This window comes from Asterias rubens, chromosome 2 (genome assembly GCF_902459465.1).
Source record: "Asterias rubens chromosome 2, eAstRub1.3, whole genome shotgun sequence".
Classification (NCBI taxonomy): domain Eukaryota; kingdom Metazoa; phylum Echinodermata; class Asteroidea; order Forcipulatida; family Asteriidae; genus Asterias; species Asterias rubens.
The window spans coordinates 25,633,877-25,658,177 of NC_047063.1; the positions used below are offsets into that span (position 1 = coordinate 25,633,877).

A 24,301-nucleotide genomic window follows, 5' to 3' on the forward strand; every position below is an offset into this window, starting at 1 on the left:
TGACCCACGTGTTTTTCGGTGGCCACACTGCGGACGAACCACTAACCAACGATACGACGAGTGTCGTATTATAGGGTTCCTATTATTGTGCATGGTTTAATGGAATGGAAGTGAAGTTGCTTTCTGTCCCCTCCGAATTTAACTTCTTGCTTGTTGAGTGTAAAGACCTGTAATTTCAACAATGTCATTCTTTATAAGAGGCTCAGCTACAAAGAAGAAGTCTGTCGGCAAAAAGGTAAGTCATTCCCTAATTCCTGTGTCTATTCTCTATCTGTGACGGTGTAAAACAATATAGGAAATGGTGATGATATATGTACCGGTCACTTCGGCACCTTGCAAACTCGGCACCTGCAAACTCGGCACCTTGTAAACTCGGCACCTTGTAAACTCGGCACCAACAACCTCGGCACCTTGCAAACTCGGCACCCACGAACTCGGCACATGTAGACAATACAAACTCGGCACCCAGTCTAGTAGCCCGACTTGGTGTGGCCAAGGCTAGCTGAATCCACTTGTGTGGCCAAGCAAGCAAGGCTAGCTGAATCCGGATTCAGCTCGCCTTGGCCACACAAGTGGGGCTAGGCAGTAGGCACCCAGTTGAAAAAGTTTGATTTTCACACTGCATGGTAGGCCTCATTTTTGATGTAAAAGTTCAGTTCCACCATAGTCCCATAAAAAGCTTGATCCTGTTACAAAGTTATTAGGCCCTAGTATAGTATAGTTCGGTTTCGTCCGCTATCGTCTCCCGTAACCTCAAAGGTTACGGGTACGTTTACGACTTACACTACGTTTACGTTTACGTTGATACTCGGCAGAATCCTTAAGTGAGGCTGTAAGGCCAAGGGTGCTTGTTTGTATGCAGTGCAGATCGGACACAAAAGTGCTAACTCAGACACAAAACTGAAGAAACTGAAGGTGATGAAGACAAAACAACTGGAACTCAACTAGTGCTAGACAAAGTGCAAATAAAACTGGGCTGCTGCTTATAGACTTGATGCTACTCCTCCCTTGAAGGACTCGTAAGGTTGGGGCGGCCAACACCACAACTGGGAGCGAGTTCCAGAGTTTGACTGTTCTTGGAAAGTAGGAACTACCATAATAGCTGGGTGCGGCTAGTGATGGCCAGGAGTTTGCAAGGGTGGTAGGATCTGTTGTTGAAGCGAATCATTGGAGGTAATGGGAGGCATTGATGGCGACAAGGTTGTGCTTTGTAGAGCATTGACAGACTGGCGGCCTGTCTTCTCCATTCAAGTGACTTCCACTCAAGCTCTTGTAGCATGGAAGAAACACTGTCTCTACGTTAGCACCTACCTCTGAAGGACAAGTCTGGCTGCACGTCTTTGAACACTCTCCACTCTGGTGATGTCTTTTTTGCTGTGTCTCTCACGCGTAAAACGATGATGGTTTAATGAATTTTAGAATCACAGTGTCTCCTTTTTTTCTTTTTTTTCGCCAAAATTAGACTCTTTGTGTCCTTTGATATCTCATTGTCTGGGGGGATCGACAGAAAATCCACTTCGCAATCTCTAAAATTGTTAAAAATTATAAATTCTTACCGTCATTCAGTCCCCAACTACTCCAAATATTGAATGCCCAAGGAGTCTATAAATGAAATAAGTTTGATAATCGGTTGTGTAGTTCTTGAGATGGTCCCACTTCCGGTTGACTAGGAAGTAGGGGTCAACTTCAGGTCACGGTTTTTCAAGTTAATATTTTATGCTTAAGGAGTTTATAACTGAAAAGAGTTTGAAAATCTGCTGTAAAGTTCTTGAGATATGGTCCCACTTCCGGTTGACCAGGAAGTAGGGGTCAACTTGAGGTCACGGTTTTTCAAAGTTAATATTTTATGCCTAAGGACTTTATAACTGAAAAGAGTTTGAAAATCTGCTGTATAGTTCTTGAGATATGGTCCCACTTCCGGTTGACGCGGAAGTAGAGGTCAACTTGAGGTTACAATTTTTTTCAAATTAATCTCCAACCCCCAAGGAGTCTTGAGATATGATGCTGCAAAGATTTCCAAAATAATATGCAAATGAGGGTCACGTGGTTAATTAATATGTTTTATGATATGAATTAAGCTAAACATCCTAAAGCTTCCATTTGATATTATTTTATGTATTTAAAAACACATAATTAATTTGTAGGATACTCCTTTATTTTGAGAAATTTCAATTGCACGATTTCTGCACCGTAATGTCTGTATCTGACTCTGTATTTGTATGTGTACATCGCACAGACCAAAACTGTCATAACATGTCAAGCTATAACTTCCCCTATAGAACACGGCCCAGTTTTATGGCTCTGTCTGCTTCAACCAAACTCTGCCCATTTATTATACAACCACCATTCTCCGCTTAGTTTGCAAGCGCTGACTGTGCAAGTTCAAAGCAAAGATTACATATGATAAGTTTCCCCGCGCACAAGCAAAAATATCCCTGCTAAGCTGTGAAATATGCTTTATGTAAGCGATAATATCCGCGCTTCTGAAGTGTCAATTCTTTGCTTACGCAGTGAAGCAGAGTAAAATTGGACCAGTCTCACAAGATTTCCCCTCATGTACATGTACTAACAATCTTTTTTGACTTTACATGTTTGAAGTGTTAGGCCTTACCAAACCTACTTAAAGGGCAAAATTTCATGGTTCTCATAACCACCAAAGTCTGCGCTTACGATCACCATTTTCCGCTTACTGTGCAAGCGCCGAATAAAATGTGCGAGCTTGGAAGCACACAAAAAAAAAAAATCCCTGCTAAGCCATGTAAGCAGTCTATTTCGCTTGATGTAAGCGCAGAATTCACTGTTTCTGCTAATAAAGCAAGTTCCCATCATGACTCGACTAGTCGCACCTCAAACCTAACTACGACACTTGTCGAGATAAAATACGGATTCTCAAGGTTTGTGCCGCTATGTGCCGCAAAGCCAATACTAATTATGTTGCGAATGGGCAACTAGTGAAATTTACTACTCGACTAGTCGCACGTCAAACCTAACTATGACACTTGTCGAGATAAAATACGGATTCTCAGGATTTGTGACTTGTCGAGATAAAATACGGATTCTCAAGATTTGTGCCGCTATGTGACGCAAAGGAAATATTATTTATGTTGCGAATGGGTGACTACTAGTGAAATTTATTACTCGACTAGTCGCACCTCGAACCTAACTACGATATTGTCGAGATAAAATACGGATTCTCACACTAGTTGCCCCGGGCACACTAGTCGCCCCAGCCTACTTTTGTCACAAGTACATGTAAAGCACGGTTCCTGTGAATGCAAATCAAATTTTTAAGTCACTGTTTTCGCAGTGAAAGTTTCGCAGGAGTTCAGCACAATTAGTCAACTGTAGCAAACTTTTTGCTACACACATTGTGATTATAATTATTAATTTCTGAGACACTGCCAATTACTTTGTATCCTGTCAACCACACTTTATTTGACTATTCTATCATTGTTAAACTTATTATCATTTAATATTGCCCCATCTCAAGTGCCAATAAATATGCTGCCGTTGGTTTCACCAAACTCTTCCTAACTTGGGATTAATTTTAGGACATATACGAGTTAAGTTCCTTAACCGTGAGTGTCTTCGGCGAGCGGATAAGAGCGCCGAACTCAAGTTCTGGTGCTGAGTCACCAGAGTGTGGGTTCGAATCCCGGTCGTGACACTTGTGTCCTTGAGCAAGATACTTCACTATAATTGCTTCTCTTCACCCAGGGGTATACATAGGTACCTGCGAGGGTAGAGGTTGATATTGTGAATGAAAAAGCCTTTGGAGCGATATAAACTGTTGCCCAGGTTGTATACTCTCAAGGGAGCTGAGAAACAATAAAAGGGATGTTATTGGCCCTATGACCAGAGCACTAATGTAAAGTGCATTGATATGGATATTGTGAAATGCGCTATAAGAATTGTTATTGTTATTATTATTTTTTGTTCAGCAGAGTGTGGGTTTGAATCCTGGTTGTGACATTTGTGTTCTTGGGCAAGACATTTAACCATTTAAAGCTTCTCTCCCGCGAGGGGTAAATGGGTACCTGCAAGGGCAGAGTTGGTTCTTGTGATTGATTAACTTAGTGCGCTACATATTTGGCAGCACAGGCTGTATACTCCCCAGGGAGCTGAGATGGTTTAATAATGATTTGAGGCCCAGTGACCAGAATGTGTAAGCCCTTTGAGACGTCCTTCTGGTGTATAAACATAATAATAAAATCAAAATCTTTAAAAAGTCACCGAGCTATCTAAACTGCGTGTTTTGATGAAGTCAACAACGTTTAAACAAATCTGCATGATAATAACAATCTGGTAATTGAATAATATTCCTAATTTCTGATTTAGGATTCCTCAGGTAAATCTAAACGAGATGTGAGTACTGCTGCAATTAACAAACTCAGGAAGAAGAAAGCCAAGTTGACTGAAGAGATTGTTAGTGATTCATCTGATGATGAAATGTAAGTTTTGCCTATTGTACAAGGAATAGATCAAATGTAGTTCTGATACAATGCTTGAAGTACAATTAGGTTCCAGATACGTTTCTTGAAATTGGGCTGTGCTTTACCAGGGCTCTATTTAATCACTTGTTCAGCACACAAACACTAGTCTTGGTTCTCAGGCAGTGGACTGGACATCGCCACTCGGCAGTAATAATAAAGAAAAAGCAGGCTTCTCCACCGACAGAAAAATTGTCCAACCCACCTGTAACCTGGTACCTTAGACTACAACATGTACTAAGTACCATACCATCCTACAGGCCCTGTGCTCAAACTTAATGTTAAGTAGTGAACCACCACTACCAGTGTAGTAAACTGTGTGTTTTATTTTCTTGCCCAAGCTTGCCCCAGGAAGGGGCATTGTCATAAATGTGCCTGTGATGCAATAATTGTAGCAATTGCAACCAGTCTATCTGCCAAATGCAGTTAAATTTGCACGCACTCAAATAAATCTACACATTTTAACAGTTATTATTTTTATTCATATCTGAAATGGACGGTGAGCAAAATCAGCATGTTTTTCTCAAAGTTTGTTTTTGAATTTCTCCTTTACCCAGTGATACCCCAACCAATAAGCGAAAGGTTGTCCCATCCTCATCTGAATCCGAATCTGAAGAGGAAACTGCACAGGAAAAGAGACTTCGTCTAACCAAGCAGTATTTAGCACAGCTTGCAGATGAAGGTAGGTAAACTTGTCAACTGTTGGTTGTGTGCTCTGTAAGGCAGAGTCTGTTGGGATCAGAGACTTCATCTAACCAAGCAGTATTCCGCACAGCTTGCAGATGAAGGTAGTTAAACTTGTCAACTGTTGGTTGTGTGCTCTTTAGGGGCAGAGTCTGTTGGGAAAAGAGACTTCGTCTAACCAAGCAGTATTTGACACAGCTTGAAGTTGAATCTGAAGGTAGGTAAACTTGTCAACTGTTGGTTGTGTGTTCTGTAAGGCAGAGTCTGTTGGGATCAGAGACTTCATCTAATCATTTGGCACAGCTTGCAGATGAAGGTAGTTAAACTTGTCAACTGTTGGTTGTGTGCTCTTTAGGGGCAGAGTCTGTTCGAAAAAGAGACTTCGTCTAACCAAGCAGTATTTGACACAGCTTGAAGTTGAATCTGAAGGTAGGTAAACTTGTCAACTGTTGGTTGTGTGTTCTGTAAGGCAGAGTCTGTTGGGATCAGAGACTTCATCTAATCATTTGGCACAGCTTACAGATGAAGGTAGGTAAACTTGTCAACTGTTGGTTGTGTGCTCTGAACGGGCAGAGTTTGTTTGGAAAAGAGACTTCGTCTAACCAAGCAGTATTCGGCACTGCTTGAAGTTGAAGCTGAAGGTACATGTAGGTAAACTTGTCAACTGTTGGTTGTGTGCTCTGTAGGGCAGAGTCTGTTCAGAAAAGGGACTTCATCTAATCATTTGGCACAGCTTGCAGATGAAGGTAGGTAAACTTGTCAACTGTTGGTTTAGTGCTCTTCGTCTAACCAAGCAGTATTCGGCACAGCTTGAAGTTGAAGCTGAAGGTACATGTAGGTAAACTTGTCAACTGTTGGTTGTGTGCTCTGTAGGGCAGAGTCTGTTCAGAAAAAGGACTTCATCTAATCATTTGGCACAGCTTGCAGATGAAGGTAGGTAAACTTGTCAACTGTGGGATGTGTGCTCTTCGTCTAACCAAGCAGTAGTCGGCACAGCTTGAAGTTGAAGCTGAAGGTACATGTAGGTAAACTTGTCAACTGTTGGTTGTGTGCTCTGTAGGGCAGAGTCTGTTGGGAAAAGAGACTTCATCTAATCATTTGGCGCAGCTTGCAGATGAAGGTAGTTAAACTTGTCAACTGTTGGTTGTGTGCTCTTCAGGGGCAGAGTTTGTTTGGAAAAGAGACTTCGTCTAACCAAGCAGTATTTGGCCCAGCTTGCAGATGAAGGTAGGTAAACTTGTCAACTGTTGGTTGTGTTCTCTTCGTCTAACCAAGCAGTATTTGGCCCAGCTTGCAGATGAAGGTAGGTAAACTTGTCAACTGTTTGTTGTGTGCTCTGAACGGGCAGAGTTTGTTGGGAAAAGAGACTTCATCTAATCATTTGGCACAGCTTGCAGATGAAGGTAGGTAAACTTGTCAACTGTTTGTTGTGTGCTCTGAACGGGCAGAGTTTGTTTGAAACCTGTTGTTGTGAAGAGTGTGAACTGTAAACAAGAAACATAAATGTTTTAACAAAATATGAAAAACAACATTTTTGACTGTACATTGACAAGTAGATTCTGATGAAACTGATTTTCTGCCTCTTAAAAATATTTGTGTTGATTTGACTCATTACCATGTAAAGAACTGAAGTGCTTATTCAGGCTGTCCTACTAGCGGGTTGGTGGTTACACCTACACCTACCGTAATGGTATAAATTGCTGTACTCAAGATCAACCATAAATCTATGGGATGCATTATGTTCTCTATTAAATAAAGTAAATGGGATTGGGATTTTTTGTTCTCTTTTTTTACAGAGAAAGATAATGAAGACGCCAGAGATATTGACAAAGACGCCATATCACACAGACTTAAAGAAGATGTGGTAAGTAATGTGTGACAGGCTTGTTTAAATGAAAAAACATGTGTTTGTGTACATTCATCATTGTATGGTGTTCATTGTATTCATAAAAAAACATTGCAAAAAAATCTCAAATGGCTTTTTTTCTCACAAAGATGTTTGATGTTAGCCTGAGTGAAACTGATTTTTGTCATCCCTGGTACATCATCAGGAATATTATGTGATATTTAATATTATTTTTGAATAATTTGTGACATCAAAATAATCGTTGATAAAGAGCTGGTAACCACATGTGCTCACAAACTGCAGCACTTGCATGTAATAAACAAGACAAAAAATGGAGAGAGAATTCCACGGTGGACAGATGAGGACATTATGGTCTGGCTGGCTTCAATGACTTATTAGCCTTTAATTGTTGTGAGACAATGGCGCAGGGTTCTATCTTGTCTAGTTTAACAATCCACATGCTGATAGTACTTCAGGTAAACCCTTGTAAAGGTTGCAATGATTCACAAAAATGACATTGAGTGAACAGAAGAGGTGCTTATAATCTTTAATGAGTTACATACATAATCCAGATAAAATAAGAAAACTTTTTGCACTTTTTTTTTATCATCATACGGAAGCTGATAAACACTAGTTTTCTATTGAACCTTACAGCTCGAACTGAGTGGAAAACTACAGAGGAAAGTTTGCCAGGAATATGACTTTGAAGCAACACCTGAGATGACTGTACTGAGAGGTCACAATTTGTCAATTACTTGCCTTGTCATATCCCCTGACAACAAGTACATATTTAGTGCTTCTAAAGAATGCTGCATTATCAAATGTAAGTCTGGTCAACTCTCTTCTCATCATGCCCATCCTTGGTGTATTTTGACGGTATTAAGTAGGCCTCTGTCAAGTCTCCAGGTATTGGCATGCCTGAAAGCCAACGTCATTACACGGTTAAATTTAAAAAAATTCCATTACCCATTGAAAACCTTTCGCTGTACGTTTTCTACGAAACAAAATAAATAAATAAATACATAAATAAAAACGCAACCCCCCCCCCCCATAAAAACAACAACAACAACAACAACCCCAAAATACCCCGACATTGCAAGTAACTTACAGACACTGCTCGCCATAACAGCAACTTACCTGCCTTTGGAGTTTCCAAAGTTCTGCAAGGATTACTGTGTGATCTTTGACTATTTATAGTACGTCACTAATCAAATTTGAAAACCAAGAATTGCATGGTGTCGTACCACTTGTGTATCAGGGATAAGCTTGGGCAATATCACGATATTATCGAAAATCGCGATACCACTTATCAAACGATTAAGATATCGTCTTGATTTGCTGTTAATCAATTTATCAGTAAGTTGCTGTTTTGATGAAGTATCACGATGTCTTCCCTAATCTTCAACAACAAAGGACTGTTTAAAAACATATTAAGTCCAAGACCAGACCGCAAGATTCCCAAATTGATCCAAACTGACCGTTTTTTGGGGGAAAAAAAAAACATTACATAATCAAAGACTTAAGTGCTCAGGCGTCTCACACAGAAACTACAGAAGTAATACAATTGTATCATTTACCTCCCCGTGTGGTGGAGATTGTGCCGCCAGTTGCAGACCACATTGGGATCATATTACACAAACCACAACCCATTGAGCACCCACAGGGAATGATGTAGTCACCTCATGTTCATTATGGATGCCTATTGGTTAACTAGAATGAAATGGGCGAGATCTAATTATATATGCATACAGTCATTATCAGTAGGCACTTTAAAAGACACTTAAATATGTTTTTAACTAAAAGGCCCAGGTTTTAACACCATGTGTGGAAATACTACCAAAATGTATACCTCGATTGAACGACAACCAGAAGGGATAAAAAACAAAGACAAATCATGCGGGTCAGGGGTAACAAAAGTAAACCAAATTACTGTTGCTCGGAAGCATGCTGCCCCACGCATGACCAACAAACACAATGAACTCAGAAACAACAAAAGGGAAGGGAAACCAAACAGGGGATCGTTCACGACCTGCATGCAAACAAATTGAACATCTATTACGCTGTGTGGTTTAAACAATGATCCTTAAGGAGGCGGAGAAATGTCATAAGAGGACAAATTACAGCAGCTTCGCGAATGACAGGTGGTATCGTGTCCCACAATCTGGGAAATCGATGGGAGGGTGAATGGAACAATGAGTCGGTACGAGCTGAAAGATGGCGGAATGTGAGTGAGTCAAGATGACGAGGATTAATGAAAACCCCGGTAAGAATGGATTTGCAGTGAGCAGTGCCATGTAAAACCTTGAACACAAAGGCACTGAGCAAGTAATTACGCTTGTTAGTTAAAGGATGCCAGTGAAGATGCTGCAATCTGTCCTCATAAGACATTATTCCGCGCCTTTGTTTAAGAGCAAGCCGGGTAGCAGTTCTTTGAACCCTTTCAAGCTGATTTTGTTGTGATAATGTAAACGGATGCCATGCTGGGAGACCATACTCTAAAATTGGGAGAACAAGAGATTTGTACAGTGAGAAAATTGCGTTAGTGGAGGACCCTCTAGCAACTGTTCTGATGAAACCTAACATGCGATTGGCTCTGGCAACTACTGAGGAGGTATGAGTTGCCCATGAAAGTTTGGAATCAAGTGTAAGCCCTAGGTACTGAAACGACTTGGTAGATTCTATTGGAAGAGTACCTAGGTTGTACAATATTGGGTCAAGGTTCCTGCATCTTGTGATATGCATGACCTTGGTTTTACTAATGTTGAATGTCATTTCATTGACATTGGACCAGTTAACAAGCTTATCCAAGTCGGATTGGAGCACAAGTTCGTCATTGGCGTTTTCTATTGTGCGGTACAGAAGAATGTCATCGGCAAATAACACACAACTGGATGAAGTTGAATGGGATATGTCATTAACAAAAAGATTGAATAGTAACGGCCCTAATACACTGCCTTGAGGAACACCAGAAGTAATGTTAACCCAAGAGGAGACTCCGCCCCTAAAGAGAACCCGTTGCTTGCGGTCTGTCAGGAAAGACCGAACCCAACACCACAACTTGCCCCGAACATTGAAAGAGGTAGCAAGTTTTTCAAGTAGGATGTGGTGTGGCATTGTGTCAAAGGCTTTTGACATGTCCAAGAAAACGGCATCTACTCTAGGGAGGCGGCGTCTATCAAGGGTGGATGACCAAGATTGAATAATGTTCACCAGTTGGGTAACGCAACTCCTGTGTTTTACAAAGCCGTGCTGATAGGGATTTAGGAGAGCAAAGGTGTTTAAGTGATTATTTAATACAACAGTTATAATGCGTTCAAGAACCTTACATAACACAGAAGTCAGAGCAACAGGCCTATAATTAGTTAACAATACCTTATCCCCTTTCTTGTGAACTGGTGTAATGTTAGCACACCGCCAAGCATCAGGCAGTTGACCGATGCTCAGCGATGCGTTAAACAATAAGCCAAGAGGATGAGCTATTTCGGAGGAGATTTTGTTCAGAACGTTAGGCAAGATACAATCAGGTCCAGGAGATTTATTAGAGGGGAGCTGTTTAAGCAACGCAGCAATTTGGTTGGCAGAAACTGAAATGTGAGACAACTCAGGAATATGCAGTGAGCAGGGCGGGGGGAGGTTGGGAACCGGACCTGATTGTTTACAAACAGAACAGAAGTAATCACTGAATGCAGATGAAATTATGTCAGGGCTGGTTATTTTACAGTTATTATGATAAAATGATGGAGGCGGGGGCGATTGTTTCCTGCCTCTGACAAAGGACCAGAAACTACGTCGGTTGTCCTTGCATTCGAACAAGCGATTGACATAACCCCAATATGTTTTACGGGTAGTTTTTTTAACTACATTGCGAGCAGTTTTGTAATTAATCCAGTCAAGTGGGCGACCAGATTTACGGGCTAAATTGAACAGTTTGTGTTTTTCGTTAATCAGTTTATTGAGTTCTGGGGTGATCCAAGGTGTGTGACGGGATTTTCGTTTAGAGACCTTGGGAATGGAATCACGGATAGCAGCATCAAACAAGTCATTGAAGTTCTCTGTGGACTTGTTGATGTCGTTGGTGTCTATGAACACAGACCAGGGAACCAGATGAATTAAGTGTTTTAAATGTTCGAAGTCACCGCGACAAAGGTAGCCGAGAACCAAAGCATCGTTGCAAATGAGTACCCAGTTCCAAAACTAACCAGGCACAAAATGCACAGGCCGACTAATTGGATGTTGTTTCAGTAGCAGTTGAATTAGCTTTAAGTTGTTTCTCCTGAACATCTTGTGATGCAGCTTTCAAAGTTTGTATCCCTGATACCTCACTTTGGCATCTGACAAGTTGAGACACTGTTTATGAATCTCTTTTTTCAGGGAATATTGAAACAAGGCTGAAGGAGTACATCATTCCAGGTGGGAAGAAAGGTACAGAAGACACACATAAAGGTCACACAACCCACATCCTGGCACTCGCAATCTCAAGTGATGGTCAGTTCTTAGCATCAGGGTGTAGGAGTAAACTCATACACATATGGAATCCCAGCAATGGGGAACTGTTGCACACGTTCAGGGGCCACAGGGATACTGTGTCGGTGAGTACTTGTAGGAACCAATGGCCTCAGTTTCTTCTAGATTGTATTTAATATTGTTTAGTTTATAACTTTCAGAAAAATTGAATACGGTTTGATTAATTGGAAGGATAACAGGAAGGTAGTAAGAAAATAATTTTTCCACTTATCAATTGAAACGGATTCAAATGTTGTTAAGATGGCAGAAATAGTTATTACATCAAGAACAAATGAATCCAGAAGTCTCTTGATCTTGTCAGCAATGTGCTAGATCTAAATTGCCTGCCAGCAGTGGATGGCAAAGCAGCAGTCAATGAAATATTGAACCAATTGGATTGGGTTGGTGGATTCTTTCGGAATTTATGTACTGTATTTGGTTTGGCATCACTGGTCATTGTTTTCAAAGTTGTACTTTGCAACAAAGATGACATGATCTTCATTAGTGTGTGGTACAGTGTGTGATAATTCCTCTCGGCACACCTCACAACATTATTATAGGCTCTGATGTGGGGAGATTACCAAGGGGTGTGGTGGCGGAGAGAAATAGCCTTATATTTCAATGGTGCATCAGGCCTGGAATTACAATTTTTTTAGGGCAAGGCCACTTTGGCCTTGGATCAAGCAAAATTTTGAAGGGCACCAATGCCAGTAGAAAGGGCACCTAGGCCAAAAGTTTCAAAATAAAAAGGCGCGAAGGCCAGTAAGTTATCAAAGGGCGGGTAACTTACTGGCCTTATTATTTAAACAAGTAAATTTAAAAATTGGCCAGAGGTTTTCCTATGGTTAGCTAACCCAATGGAACAGTTTTTTTTATGAATAAAGATATTGATAAATCATATCTTATTCAAGATATTGATAAATCATATCTTATTCATAAAGAAACTAATCCCAAGTTAACTTTCTTGCATAGTTCTCAAATTCATCTTTTACATCTTTCTCCAATCGCTCTTTTTGCGTCTTTATTTTGGCAAATTCCTTCGTAAACATTTTCCAAGAGTCATTTCATTCACCAATAATATTTTTCGTCCGTTCACAAACGGACGATACCATATATGGTCATTTTAACAACAGCACCCTCTGTTGATCAATGGATTGTGTTAGACTGGTTCCTTGTGAAATCGGGACATCAGATAAACGAGCGTGTGGATTGTATGCGATGCTGGTTGGCGCTAGCTTGTGCGATGACTCAAAGAGGAATCGATCATAGGGTGGATTTCACAAAGAGTTAAGAGTAGTCTTATCTCGAGTTTGAAGAGTTACTTGTCCAGCCTTTATATTTATTATCTTCCAGTATGCGCTAATCCACCAATCAGATGCTCGAACTACTAGGGAATAAAAACTACTACTTCCTCTGTTTTTATTACACAGCGCTTATTGTGAATGTCAATGCGTCATGCTCCGTATACGGCCAGTGCAAAAATTACATTCTAAACTTAGTGTGCGTGCATACTGTTCGTCGCGAAGTAACGTTCTGAAATTTTAAACTTTGCGCATTTTACGTGAAACTGGAAAATAAATTTGTTACAACATGCGCGCTCGCGGAATACAAAAAAACATAGCTCGTCTGCGTCACATATCCAAATCGGCCTTCGGCCGTGTTGGATATTGGATGCAGAAACACTATATTTTTCCGTATTCGACTCACGCTTGTGTGACTAGTCTTAACTCTTTATTAAATTAACCCCAGGTCCTTTCAATGAGCAAGTGCATCAAATAGATGAAAAAATATCTGACCACATTCCTCTAGTTAGCCCATTTGTAATCAATGGGGAGGTCGGTTCTGAGAAGGAAGTTGTATTTAGGATGTCTTTGCAGAATGCCTTGTTCACTATTCTTAAGAGTCTCAGTACTAAACATGTTGTTTTGTCTTCAGGGTTTAACATTTAGGAAAGGAACACACACGTTATACAGTGCTTCACATGATCGAACTGCCAAAGTATGGAATGTCGATGAAATGGCCTATGTGGAGACCTTGTAAGTATTTTAGTTCTTAACTACTTTATTTAGAAATATAGGTGTCCACTATTGCCCTTTGACATTCATTGAACTGCAGTCCATTTAGAATAACTAGTCAATTATCATGAGTGTTTTCATTTGCAATAAAGTAAATACTTTGTGTTAACCTTTGGTTGTTTTTTTCTTACCTAAACAACAACAACATGTTTTTCACAGGGATTTTGTTCATGAATGAGCATTCATAAATACCCCAGACAGTTTCGCTACTCCTAATGGTGGAGCTGTTTATAACTGGCTGAATGAGCTGAATCTGGGGGGTTAGCTCATGCTACATGTAGACAGGGTCTTTTGTTTTTGACTAACGCTGGCTTGGCGGTCGGGGCATCATACCCACGTAAAACAGCAAGCTAGTCAGATCAATGGATATAAGAAAGTGCATCGATGATCTCAATGTCAACGCATCTGTTCTTGGTCTAGTTTTCGCCAAACCAAATACCAAGCTTTCATCATTCAATCAGGTAACATTCAGCAACGTTGAAGATATCATCAGGAAACTATCTGTTAAAACCTGCTCCCTTGATCCTCTACCCACATGGCTGTTAAAGAAACATATTCTTGTACTCATGCCCACCATCCTAGAGACCGTCAACTCCTTGCTGTTAAGTGGTACTTTCCCTTCCTGTCTTACTCAAGCAACGGTTACACCTGTTCTCAAGAAACAATCATTGAACAAAGACAGTCTTTGTATCTACAGGCCAATCTCCAATATTCACTTTCTCGCTAAGGTCTTGGAGAAAGTTGTTGCTCATCAACTGCATGAATATATCGACCTGAATCATCTTGATAACCCGAGACAGTCTGCCTATAAAAAGAACTACAGCACTGAAACAGCTCTACAATCTTTACAGAATGACATTTCACGCGCCTTGGACGACAAGAAGGCTACATTTCTGTTGCCCCTTGACCTATCAGCAGCGTTTGATACACTTGACCATGCCATTCTAACGGAAAGACTTCACACTCATTTTGGACTCTCCAGATTCAGTGGGTCGTGTCCTATCTTCAGAACAGGACATGCTCCGTTGCCATTGATAATTCAAATTCTCCCCAGGTTAAACTTGAGTATGGAGTCCCACAGGGGTCAGTCCTAGGGCCCCTGCTGTTCACTTTGTACCTGCAACCGATTGCCAATATCTTCCAAGAACACAATATTAACTATCACATATTAAGGTGTATTTTCCATGCCCCCTTTTTTGTTCCCTCCCCACTTGTAAGGCGTTCTGTTCTTTGTATAGCGCGGTATAAATGCTCTTTATTGTTATTATTATTATGTATGCTGTCGAGATACAAATATATTTTACATGTGATCCAGGTTCTCAAGACTCTATCCAAGGTGCACTCTCCAAGCTGATGTGGTCAAAGACATTCAAACCTGGATGACTGTCAATAAACTGCAACTCAACCAAGACAAAAACGGAATTCCTGGTAGTTGCATCGCAAGCACATCATCATAAGCTCACTGATGTCAAGTTGACACTTGGTGATGTTGTTCTTGAACCCTCACAATCCCTTCAGATCCTTGGTGTCATCTTTGATGATCGTCTTCTTCATGATACTCAGGTGGCAAATATTTCAAGAAGTGTTAAATTTCACCTCCGTAACCTGACTTTGATCAGGAAGTACCTTGATGATAGTTGTACACATGCGGCAATTCGAGCACTAGTTCTTTCAGAGTTTGACTATTGTAATAGCCTTCTTCATGGAACATCAACAAAGAACTTGCACTCGCTACAGCTCCTTTGAAATCAAGCTGCCCATCTTATCTACAAGAAACCAAAGTACACGCATACATCACCTCTCATCCAGACATTGGCTACCAGTTTTGCAACGGATTGAATATAAGAACGCAGTACTCACTTATAAATCACTCTGTAACCAAGCTCCAACTTATCTTTGCAACCTTCTCCACACCCGCCAATCTTTGTATAATTTAAGATCCACTTCAGCTGTTGTATTGAATGCCCCACAATCACGTACCAATGTAGGACCTAAAGCTTTTGCTGAAACTGGGCCAAAATGCTGGAATCGTTTTCCTCAATCTGTTCGATTAACCAATTCCCTGAGTTCCTTTAAATCCCAATTAAAACCCAATTCTATCCTAAGTTACTCTAGATTGAATCATTGTTAATTACATTGTTTTGTCTGTAAAACATGTAGTTTATCTTTTTGTTTGGTTGCTATTGTTTTTTGTAAGCGCTGTGTATCGCTTTTGTAAAAAGCGCTATATAAGTAAGGTTATTATTATTATTATAATGGATGATATCATCGTCAGCCGTGCAAGAAAACCATGCTGTTTAATGGTTGATTTTTTGTTTAACGGGAGTTTTGGACTACCATTGGAAATCACTGTATCCTGACTGAACTAGCTACGATCCGGTCTCGCTTTTAACATTTCCTGAAAAAATATATGAAATAATCTACCTATACAGTATACTATATACGGATTGGGGACTGTAGCCGACACTCATAATGGGAAAAACTTGCTGGTTTTTTGTGACCTGTTTTCTTTCTTTTCATAGCCATTTAAAAAAAAAAAAAAAATTTGAGTTGCACCGAATTTTTCATACAAAACGACAGATATGCTCCTCATTTCAATGTACTGCTACATCATTTTTGTCAATACTTTTCAGATAAGGCCAAAAAAGACTGACCTTCAGAAGCCTTTTGGACTAATTATATTTTCAAACTGAGGTCACACATGAAAAACTACAGAAAATGCTGCAGATAAAACTTGGCAATTATGCTTATTAACGCATGGGCTGCGGATAGACTGTGCACCTATTGTCTTATCATGTATTGTGGAAAATGAAGTGTTACGTGGTGAGTGCTTTTGTTTGCAAGTTACACAATGGACATCTTGACATATCAGCCACAGGCATCCTAGGATTCCTGCCTCCATTGATTACCTGTCAGCCACAGGTATCCCTGGCTTCCAGCCTTCAATGGGTACCTGTCAGTCACAGGCACCCTTGGCTTCCAGCCTTCAATGGTTACCTGTCAGCCACGGGCATCCTAGGATTCCTGCCTCCAATGATTACCTGTCAGCCACAGGAATCCATGGTTTCTAGCCTTCAATGGTTACCTGTCAGTCAAAGGCATCCTTGGATTCCTGCCTTCAATGGTTACCTGTCAGTCACAGGCATCCTTGGCTTCCAGCCTTCAATGGTTAACTGTCAGCCACAGGCATACTAGGATTCCTACCTTTAGTGATTACCTGTCAGCCACAGGCATCCATGGCTTCCAGCCTTCAATGGGTACCTGTCAGTCACAGTCATCCTTGGCTTTCAGCCTTCAATGGTTACCTGTCAGCCACAGGCATACTAGGATTCCTGCCTTCAGTGATTACCTGTCAGCCACAGGCATCCATGGCTTCCAGCCTTCAATGGGTACCTATCAGTCACAGGCATCCTTGGCTTCCAGCCTTCAATGGTTACCTGTCAGCCACAGGCATACTAGGATTCCTGCCTTCAGTGATTACCTGTCAGCCACAGGCATCCATGGCTTCCAGCCTTCAATGGGTACCTATCAGTCACAGGCATCCTTGGCTTCCAGCCTTCAATGGTTACCTGTCAGCCACAGGCATCCTTGGCTTCCAGCCTTCAATGGGTACCTGTCAGCCACAGGCATCCATGGCTTCCAGGCTTCAGCGGTTACCTGTAAGCCACAGGCATCCTTGGCTTCCAGCCTTCAGTGGTTACCTGTCAGCCTTAGGCATCCTTGGCTTCCAGGCTTCAGTGGTTACCTGTCAGCCTTAGGCATCCTTGGCTTCCAGCCTTCAATGGTTACCTGTCAGCTACAGGCATCCTTGGTTTCCAGGCTTCAGTAGTTACCTGTCAGTCACAGGCATCGTTGGCTTCCAGCCTTCAATGGTTACCTGTCAGTCACATGCATCCTTGGCTTCCAGCCTTCAATGGTTACCTGTCAGTCACAGGCATACTAGGATTTCAGCATTCAATGGTTACCTGTCAGTCACAGGCATCCTTGGCTTCCAGCATTCAATGGTTACCTGTCAGCCACAGGCATCGTTGGCTTCCAGGCTTCAGTGGTTACCTGTCAGCCTTAGGCATCCTTGGCTTCCAGCCTTCAATGGTTACCTGTCAGCTACAGGCATCCTTGGTTTCCAGGCTTCAGTAGTTACCTGTCAGTCACAGGCATCGTTGGCTTCCAGCCTTCAATGGTTACCTGTCAGTCACAGGCATCCTTGGCTTCCAGCCTTCAATGTTTACCTGTCAGCCACAGGCATCCTTGGCTTCCAGGCTTCAGCGGTTACCTGTAAGCCACAGCAACGTTGGCTTCCAGCCTTGAATGGTTACCTGTCAGCTACAGGCATCCTTGGCTTCCAGGCTTCAGTGGTTACCTGTCAGCCTTAGGCATCCTTGGCTTCCAGCCTTCAATGGTTACCTGTCAGCTACAGGCATCCTTGGTTTCCAGGCTTCAGTAGTTACCTGTCAGTCACAGGCATCGTTGGCTTCCAGCCTTCATTGGTTACCTGTCAGCCTTAGGCTTCCTTGGCTTCCAGCCTTCAGTAGTTAGGCTTTATTAGTTTATTAAAAGTTATTACTCATCTATTAGTTTTGCAAACAAATAAAAAGTTGTTATTTCCTTGAGATAGATTTGGTCATCAGGACAGCATCACGGCCATCGATAGTTTATCTCGAGAAAGAGCAATCACGTCAGGAGGGCGGGATAATTCAGTACGAGTATGGAAAGTTATTGAGGAGTCACAACTGGTGTATAATACTCAAGGGTGAGTAAGGGTAACCATAAACACTAACACTTACAGGGCTGACAAGTTGTTAAAATGAATAAGGGTAGGAAACAATAGTAGTGGTCATGCTACAAAAATTGTTAAAGTGCTAAAATGTATGAGATACAAAGCTTCTTTGTGCTGTACCATTGGCACGCTTAAAATTGAACCCTGTTGGTTCATCAATGACAACAAGCCAGGTTGCAGTCTAAGTTTATATAACTCAAATTACGTAAGTTACCTCAAACTTGACAAGTAGGGTCACAAGAGTAATAAGATGAAACATTTTCACCTTTATCGGGACCATTGTGTACAAGTTTTTCTTTTAACTGGATCCTTCTTTGTGTAAATTCTTTGGTTTTCTACTTTGGAATAAATAAACCTGAAACCCTAACCCTAATAAACCGCAAGGGAAAATGAATTGATAAAATCTGATTGAATCTTCAAATGTTTTATTCGTACTTTTTTAACGATCAGTGGTGCTGCCACTGTAGTGAGCTATATGAGTGCTAAATATACATTCCATTTTATAAATAATTTATGTACAGGGGTTCTGTGGACTGTGTCAAGTTAATAAATGAGGAGCATTTCATCAGTGGAAGTGACGATGGGTAAGTTTGTATTTTGTTTTTTTCTACATAAAAGTTTATCACATTATACTTTTTTGCCTCGCTGCCTTGATTGATTGCTCAAAATGAATATTCTGCATACAACCACTTTAGTTTGTGCTTATTGTCTCTGTGTCGTTTTATCACAGTTCAATTTCCTTATGGAGTGTCTTAAAGAAGAAACCAGCGGCTGTTGTAAAAAGTGCTCACTCTCCAAAGTATGACCATATCAGTAGCGATGTCTCACAAAAGATGGAAACTGTTATCTCTCATGAGGAGAACTGGATCTCATCGGTGGCGGCATTACAAAGCTCCGATCTGGTGGCTTCTGGTAAGTGTTTGAAAGCAGTAAGGAAGCTGATAAGACGTTTTATTTATAGAACATTCATGAGATTCTTAAATAAACAACATGTTATAATTTCTTTTGCACAAAGTAGTGCTGAGAACAACAACCAGCTGTTCTTTAAAGAGAAAGAAAAAAAAATGGCTCTATCTGGAACAGAAGCCAAAATTAAGATTAAGGCCCCAATTGTAATTGTAGAATATTTTTTGTTTTTGGACCAGCAGGTTCTAAAGATTCCAAGATTCGTTTGTGGCAGTGTTCTGAAGGATTCCGATCTCTCATTCCCGTTGCTGGCATTGAAGTTGTAAGTTCATTTAAACCATATAAGGAAGAAACTATCTATAAATAGTAAACTTGGGGGTACACCCAAGTGTAAATCTCTTTTGTGGGGGTGCTGGCTATGAAAAGAGTCGGTAAGGTCTCAACGTTTCGAACAGTATACTCTGCTCTTCTTCATGAGTGGTTGGCATTTGAGATCTTTTCATTCCAATTTGAAGGCTTTTCATTACAAGCATTGGAAAGATCCCATCTTTTTATTTCCAGATCCCAGCTTTTGTGTTTCCAATGATGGTTAGCTTTGGTAAGGAGGGTGAACAAGGACAAAACTACAGCTGAATTACATTATGGTCTTTGTGCCAGACTTGTGTGTAACAGGCCTGTGAAATCTCCGCTTTAAAGCGGATTTCTGGGCTCCGCATTTTTCCTGTTTGTTTTTATCTTCTTTTTTTACATCCGACATAGATCATCAAGCAGCACAGAGCTGGAATTGCGATTTGATTTTGACATGTGAGTCGGGGGCTAAGCTTGGGCGATATCTCGATATAATCAAAAATCGCGATACCATTTCTTAAAGATTACCATATCTCTTGATTTTTTGTTAATCGAATTATCTGCAAATCCTTGTTTCGATGAAGTATCACAATGTATTCCCTAATTGAGACGTCTTGCAACCACAAAGTCCCAGAACCAACCGCAAGATAACCCCATTTGAAAAAAATAACATCAAAGATTTTAGTGCCCAGGCGGTCTCCCACACACACTTCAGAAGTAACACAATGTATCAATTACCTCCCCTGTGTGGGAGCCTTGTGTGCCGCCACACTGCAGAACTGGAGACCACAATGGGATCATATTACACAAACCACAACCCATCCACAACCCATTTTGTGAATGAGAAGTCACCCCATGTGCATTATGGATGCTTATTGGTTAGCTAGAATGAAATGGGCAGGATATTCACACATGTAAGAACAGTCATGCGCAGTAGACACTTTAAAAGACACTTTATGTGGGTGTAACTCATAGAGCTATAACACCATGGGTAGACAGGACACCTCACAGATCCATACCTCGATTTGTTAAGAATTAAGAATTGGGCATAGAAACATGTCAGAATTTTAGACTTCAAATATAACTCGCGATTGAATCGAATATCGTGATACTTTTTTGGCGATATATCGTGGGATAATAAAAGCAATATCGCCCAAGCTTATCGGGGGCTAGACCCAGTAAAATGCTCCGCGTGGGTCTTTCATGGAAGCTGTGTCGTTAATTTTTCCTTTAGCGCGATGTCCATTATACATGTTCTTCAATGTCATTGCACCAAGAGAGGATGCTTTACTAAGCTGTATTAAAAAGACAACACCTTGAGACAAGACTAGGCACACATGGTTCTCACATCACATGTCGTACGTTTGTTGTGTGTGTATTTTTGCGACAAGTAAATAATATGGCAGTTGACCAGGACGCACCGTGCTTGCGGAATACCTGTATAAGGAATGCTACAAAAATATATGAAAATGAGGATGCACAACACAATCGTTACAATGTAAAGCCTTACATTCGTAGTGCTGGCCCAAAATCCGGACAAGCTTCCCGATGGGCCTAAATCTGGACATTGGTTTTCCGCTTTTTTTTTCATGACCCACTCACAGGCTTGGTGTAAGTTTGGTCGACAAAAGATGGAGTATGAGAGCATTCGGCTCAACTCATATGTTATTAAAGGGGTAATTGCTAATTTTAATGGTATGATGGTTGAGTGGGTGCCTAATTCAAAGCAAGGGTCTATCAGACCTATCTTAAATTTTGACAATTCTAGAGAGGATCAAAAGTTGTTGTAATGTGCCATTGTTAACTTAAAAGCAGGGAGATCATATTAATAAATATGAATATTTTGTGTGGTTCCTTAAGGATTAAACACATTGCTTTGTTTTATGCGTTTATTGAAGGCTGGATTTGTGAATGCAATGCAGTTTACCAGTGACGGGAGCCTGTTAGTGGCAGGAGTGGGACAGGAGCACCGTTTGGGAAGATGGTGGAAACTCAAGCAAGCCAAGAACAATATTGTCATCATTGGACTTAAGAAGAAAGCTACCGTAAAATCTGTCTAGAAAAGTCTGGTGGAGGTAGAGAGGGTAGCAAAACATGTAGATTGATGCTTTTTTTATCTTTGTAAAAGTTGGTCTGTCAAGCTAATCTTTTTTGCTGGATTGTCTGCACCCAAACCTCATTCACTGCCTATATATAGATCAGTCTAGTCCAGTTGCCACATTTGATGTGGACTCGGCCCGTGCCAGTGAGTAGTTCAGACCAAAAATTACTAACATTTATAGTCAGTCTCAATAAGAGATATTAGTTAGGTCTGGTTATTCGGCCAACTGATTATGGGCATACTCACTGGTAGAAAACAACCACTATTCAATCATGACTAATTAATGTTAATATTATTTGCTTTTTATAATTGGTGGATGAAAATGGAAGAAAAAAATCAACTGAGATAAAAGCATGCTCAACGTAAACATTTTTAAGTGAAACATCATATCAACTGATTTTACAGTTTCTGAGGTACACAACTTGTTTGTTTTTTTTACCCAACTTGACCACCAAAACAAAATAAAAAAATAGTAAACCACAAATTGTCTTTGTTTTATTGTCAATTTAATTATTGATCGACAATCTACAGTTTTGGTCATGAGCTGATACAACCAAACCACACTGTATTGTATACGCTTCAAATGACATGTTTGTGATTTTTATAACAAGAAGCAACTTGTATCCATTAAACTTATACCAAACAAACCATGAACCAAACAAACAAATGCTCTGTATTGTTATCATTGTTAGTATTAGGAGTATTAATTGAATGAAACTGAGAGGCCTCTCTCTTATGCTTACCAAAGTTGTTTAGAAATGTTGCTGTTGTCACATCCAGCATGCAATGATTGCCAATATTAACTTAAACTTCCAGTGATCCTTAATCCTTGATGAACGGAGCATTTTTTAATGATCTTTTGATTGCCTTCTCGGCAAGTTGTTATAATAAAACTACTCTTGGAGAATACTGTTAAATTACGGCACCTATTGTGACAGCTGAGTAACACCAAAACTATTAAGAACTTGCATGAAGATGGCTGTTACCAAACAGGATAGGTGTACTAAGACCTTTTTTGTTTTGAATGAGACCCTGTGTCTATCTTGAAGTTAAACAGCCAAAAAAGGATGATCTCAAGTATATATATATATTACAGTTTTCTAATAGCTGGGGTCCATAGGAAACATACAAAAATATAACCAGTCTCTTACCTCGCGTTAAGACATGGTAAAATGTTTTTCTCCAGAACGCTCCAAGCCAAATTTCTGAAAAAGGCGGGGTAAAACGAACCACTTTATACATGACGCGTGACGTCATCGGCGGCTTAAATAGTGGGTGCGTTCGTTTAGCTTTCCTGGGTCGACCCTGGTGTGTGGCTGGGTTTTTTCCCAGGACAAACGTGTGCAGATAACTTCCCACGTTCGTCCTGTAAAAAAAAACACGCCACACACCGGGGTCGACCCAAGGAAGCTAAACGTACACGACAATGTGTAAACAAAGTAATTTACAATAGGCAATGCGAATACAATGTATTGGGTGTCTCAAAAAAACCTATACACTTTTGAAATGGCTACCGAATAAAAAAAAAAAAACGATTCTGGGGAAAAAGGTTTTTGTTAATGGATAGCTTATGGTCTCAACTTTCATATGACATCAAAAATTCCGAAAATAATTCATGACTGGGTGAGCACTGCTCACTTTTGTGAAGTGTTTAAACCAAGGCTGCGCAGGAATTAGCCTTCCAATTTGAGAGCTTACAAAATTGATGGTGATGTAATAAATTCATGCTCAAATACAATCAGTTTTGGTTTGCTGAGTGAAGTTTATGGTTTATTAAACCATTTTTTTATATTATTCATAAGTGAACAGGATATGCATTTTTGTTCTTGTAGCATTGTAACTTTCCCTGGTAGACTCAGTGGTGTCTTCATGTGAGTCGCGATGGTGTGATGGTACATGTAGCAATTTCCATGTTACAAACTGTGTTTGTTTTTTAACATCTGTGACTTTTAATAAAAACCTTTATCCCGCATTTCAGTTATTGTAAGATGAGTTAAACATTTCATTTGTTTTCTTAATAATCAGATTATGTACAAAGATTGTTCAATAATACGGTTTTTGAAAACATGAATGTCAAAGATGTTGGCTACTTATTCTTCAGGTTACCCATTGACCTGAAGTAGCCGAAATCTTGGATTGAATTGTGTAAGCTACAAAGGACTTGCCTCTCACAAAGGGAAGGCTAATTCCTGCACAGCCTTATTTTCAACCCGTTACAAAAGTGAGCATTGCTCACACAATCATGAATTATTTTCAGACTTTATGGTGTCATGTGAAAGTTGAGACCGTAAGCTTTCTTTTCATTCGGCAGCCATTTCAAAAGTGTATAGACTTTTTTGAGACACGCGGTACATGTATGTATAGACGGATTGATCAAGATGTCGAACACTTCTAGTAGTACTGAATGGGAAGAAAACAGCGTTCCGTCAGAGGATGTAGAGTAACTCCAGTGACTCTAGGGGATGTAACTACGAAAGCCGGTTATCTTTATGCTAGTGTAGTATATAGACGTGGATATTAAAATCCAAGTTACACGCGTCTTCCTAAACACCTGCATTAAACAAGTCTTAC

At 40.4% G+C, this 24,301-nt stretch overlaps 1 protein-coding gene across 2 annotated transcripts; it reads left to right on the top strand.

The window, feature by feature from the left end:
• The first annotated feature begins 27 nt into the window (after positions 1 to 27).
• On the top strand, positions 28 to 23,280 carry LOC117304651 (U3 small nucleolar RNA-interacting protein 2-like). Of its 2 annotated transcripts, none has more exons than XM_033789213.1 (12): positions 28 to 235; positions 4,339 to 4,451; positions 5,048 to 5,172; positions 6,971 to 7,038; positions 7,675 to 7,843; positions 11,392 to 11,609; positions 13,459 to 13,559; positions 18,214 to 18,348; positions 18,897 to 18,959; positions 19,106 to 19,287; positions 19,521 to 19,603; positions 21,528 to 23,280. In XM_033789213.1, exons 1-12 carry the CDS (start codon positions 182 to 184, stop codon positions 21,687 to 21,689), a joined length of 1,473 nt encoding a protein of 490 aa, XP_033645104.1. In that variant the 5' UTR covers positions 28 to 181; the 3' UTR covers positions 21,690 to 23,280. The 2 variants fall into 2 exon arrangements, with proteins under 2 accessions (XP_033645104.1, XP_033645112.1); XM_033789221.1 differs by having other exon boundaries at positions 19,524 to 19,603.
• Positions 23,281 to 24,301: the final 1,021 nt, after the last annotated feature.

Bases quoted from the DNA above. Each gene is read 5' to 3' on its own strand.
- LOC117304651 (XM_033789213.1), top strand. From the start codon at position 182: ATGTCATTCTTTATAAGAGGCTCAGCTACAAAGAAGAAGTCTGTCGGC. The intron at 5,173-6,970 runs GTAGGTAAACTT...CTTTTTTTACAG, and splicing joins AGCACAGCTTGCAGATGAAG to AGAAAGATAATGAAGACGCC. The intron at 19,288-19,520 runs GTAAGTGTTTGA...TTTTTGGACCAG, and splicing joins CTCCGATCTGGTGGCTTCTG to CAGGTTCTAAAGATTCCAAG.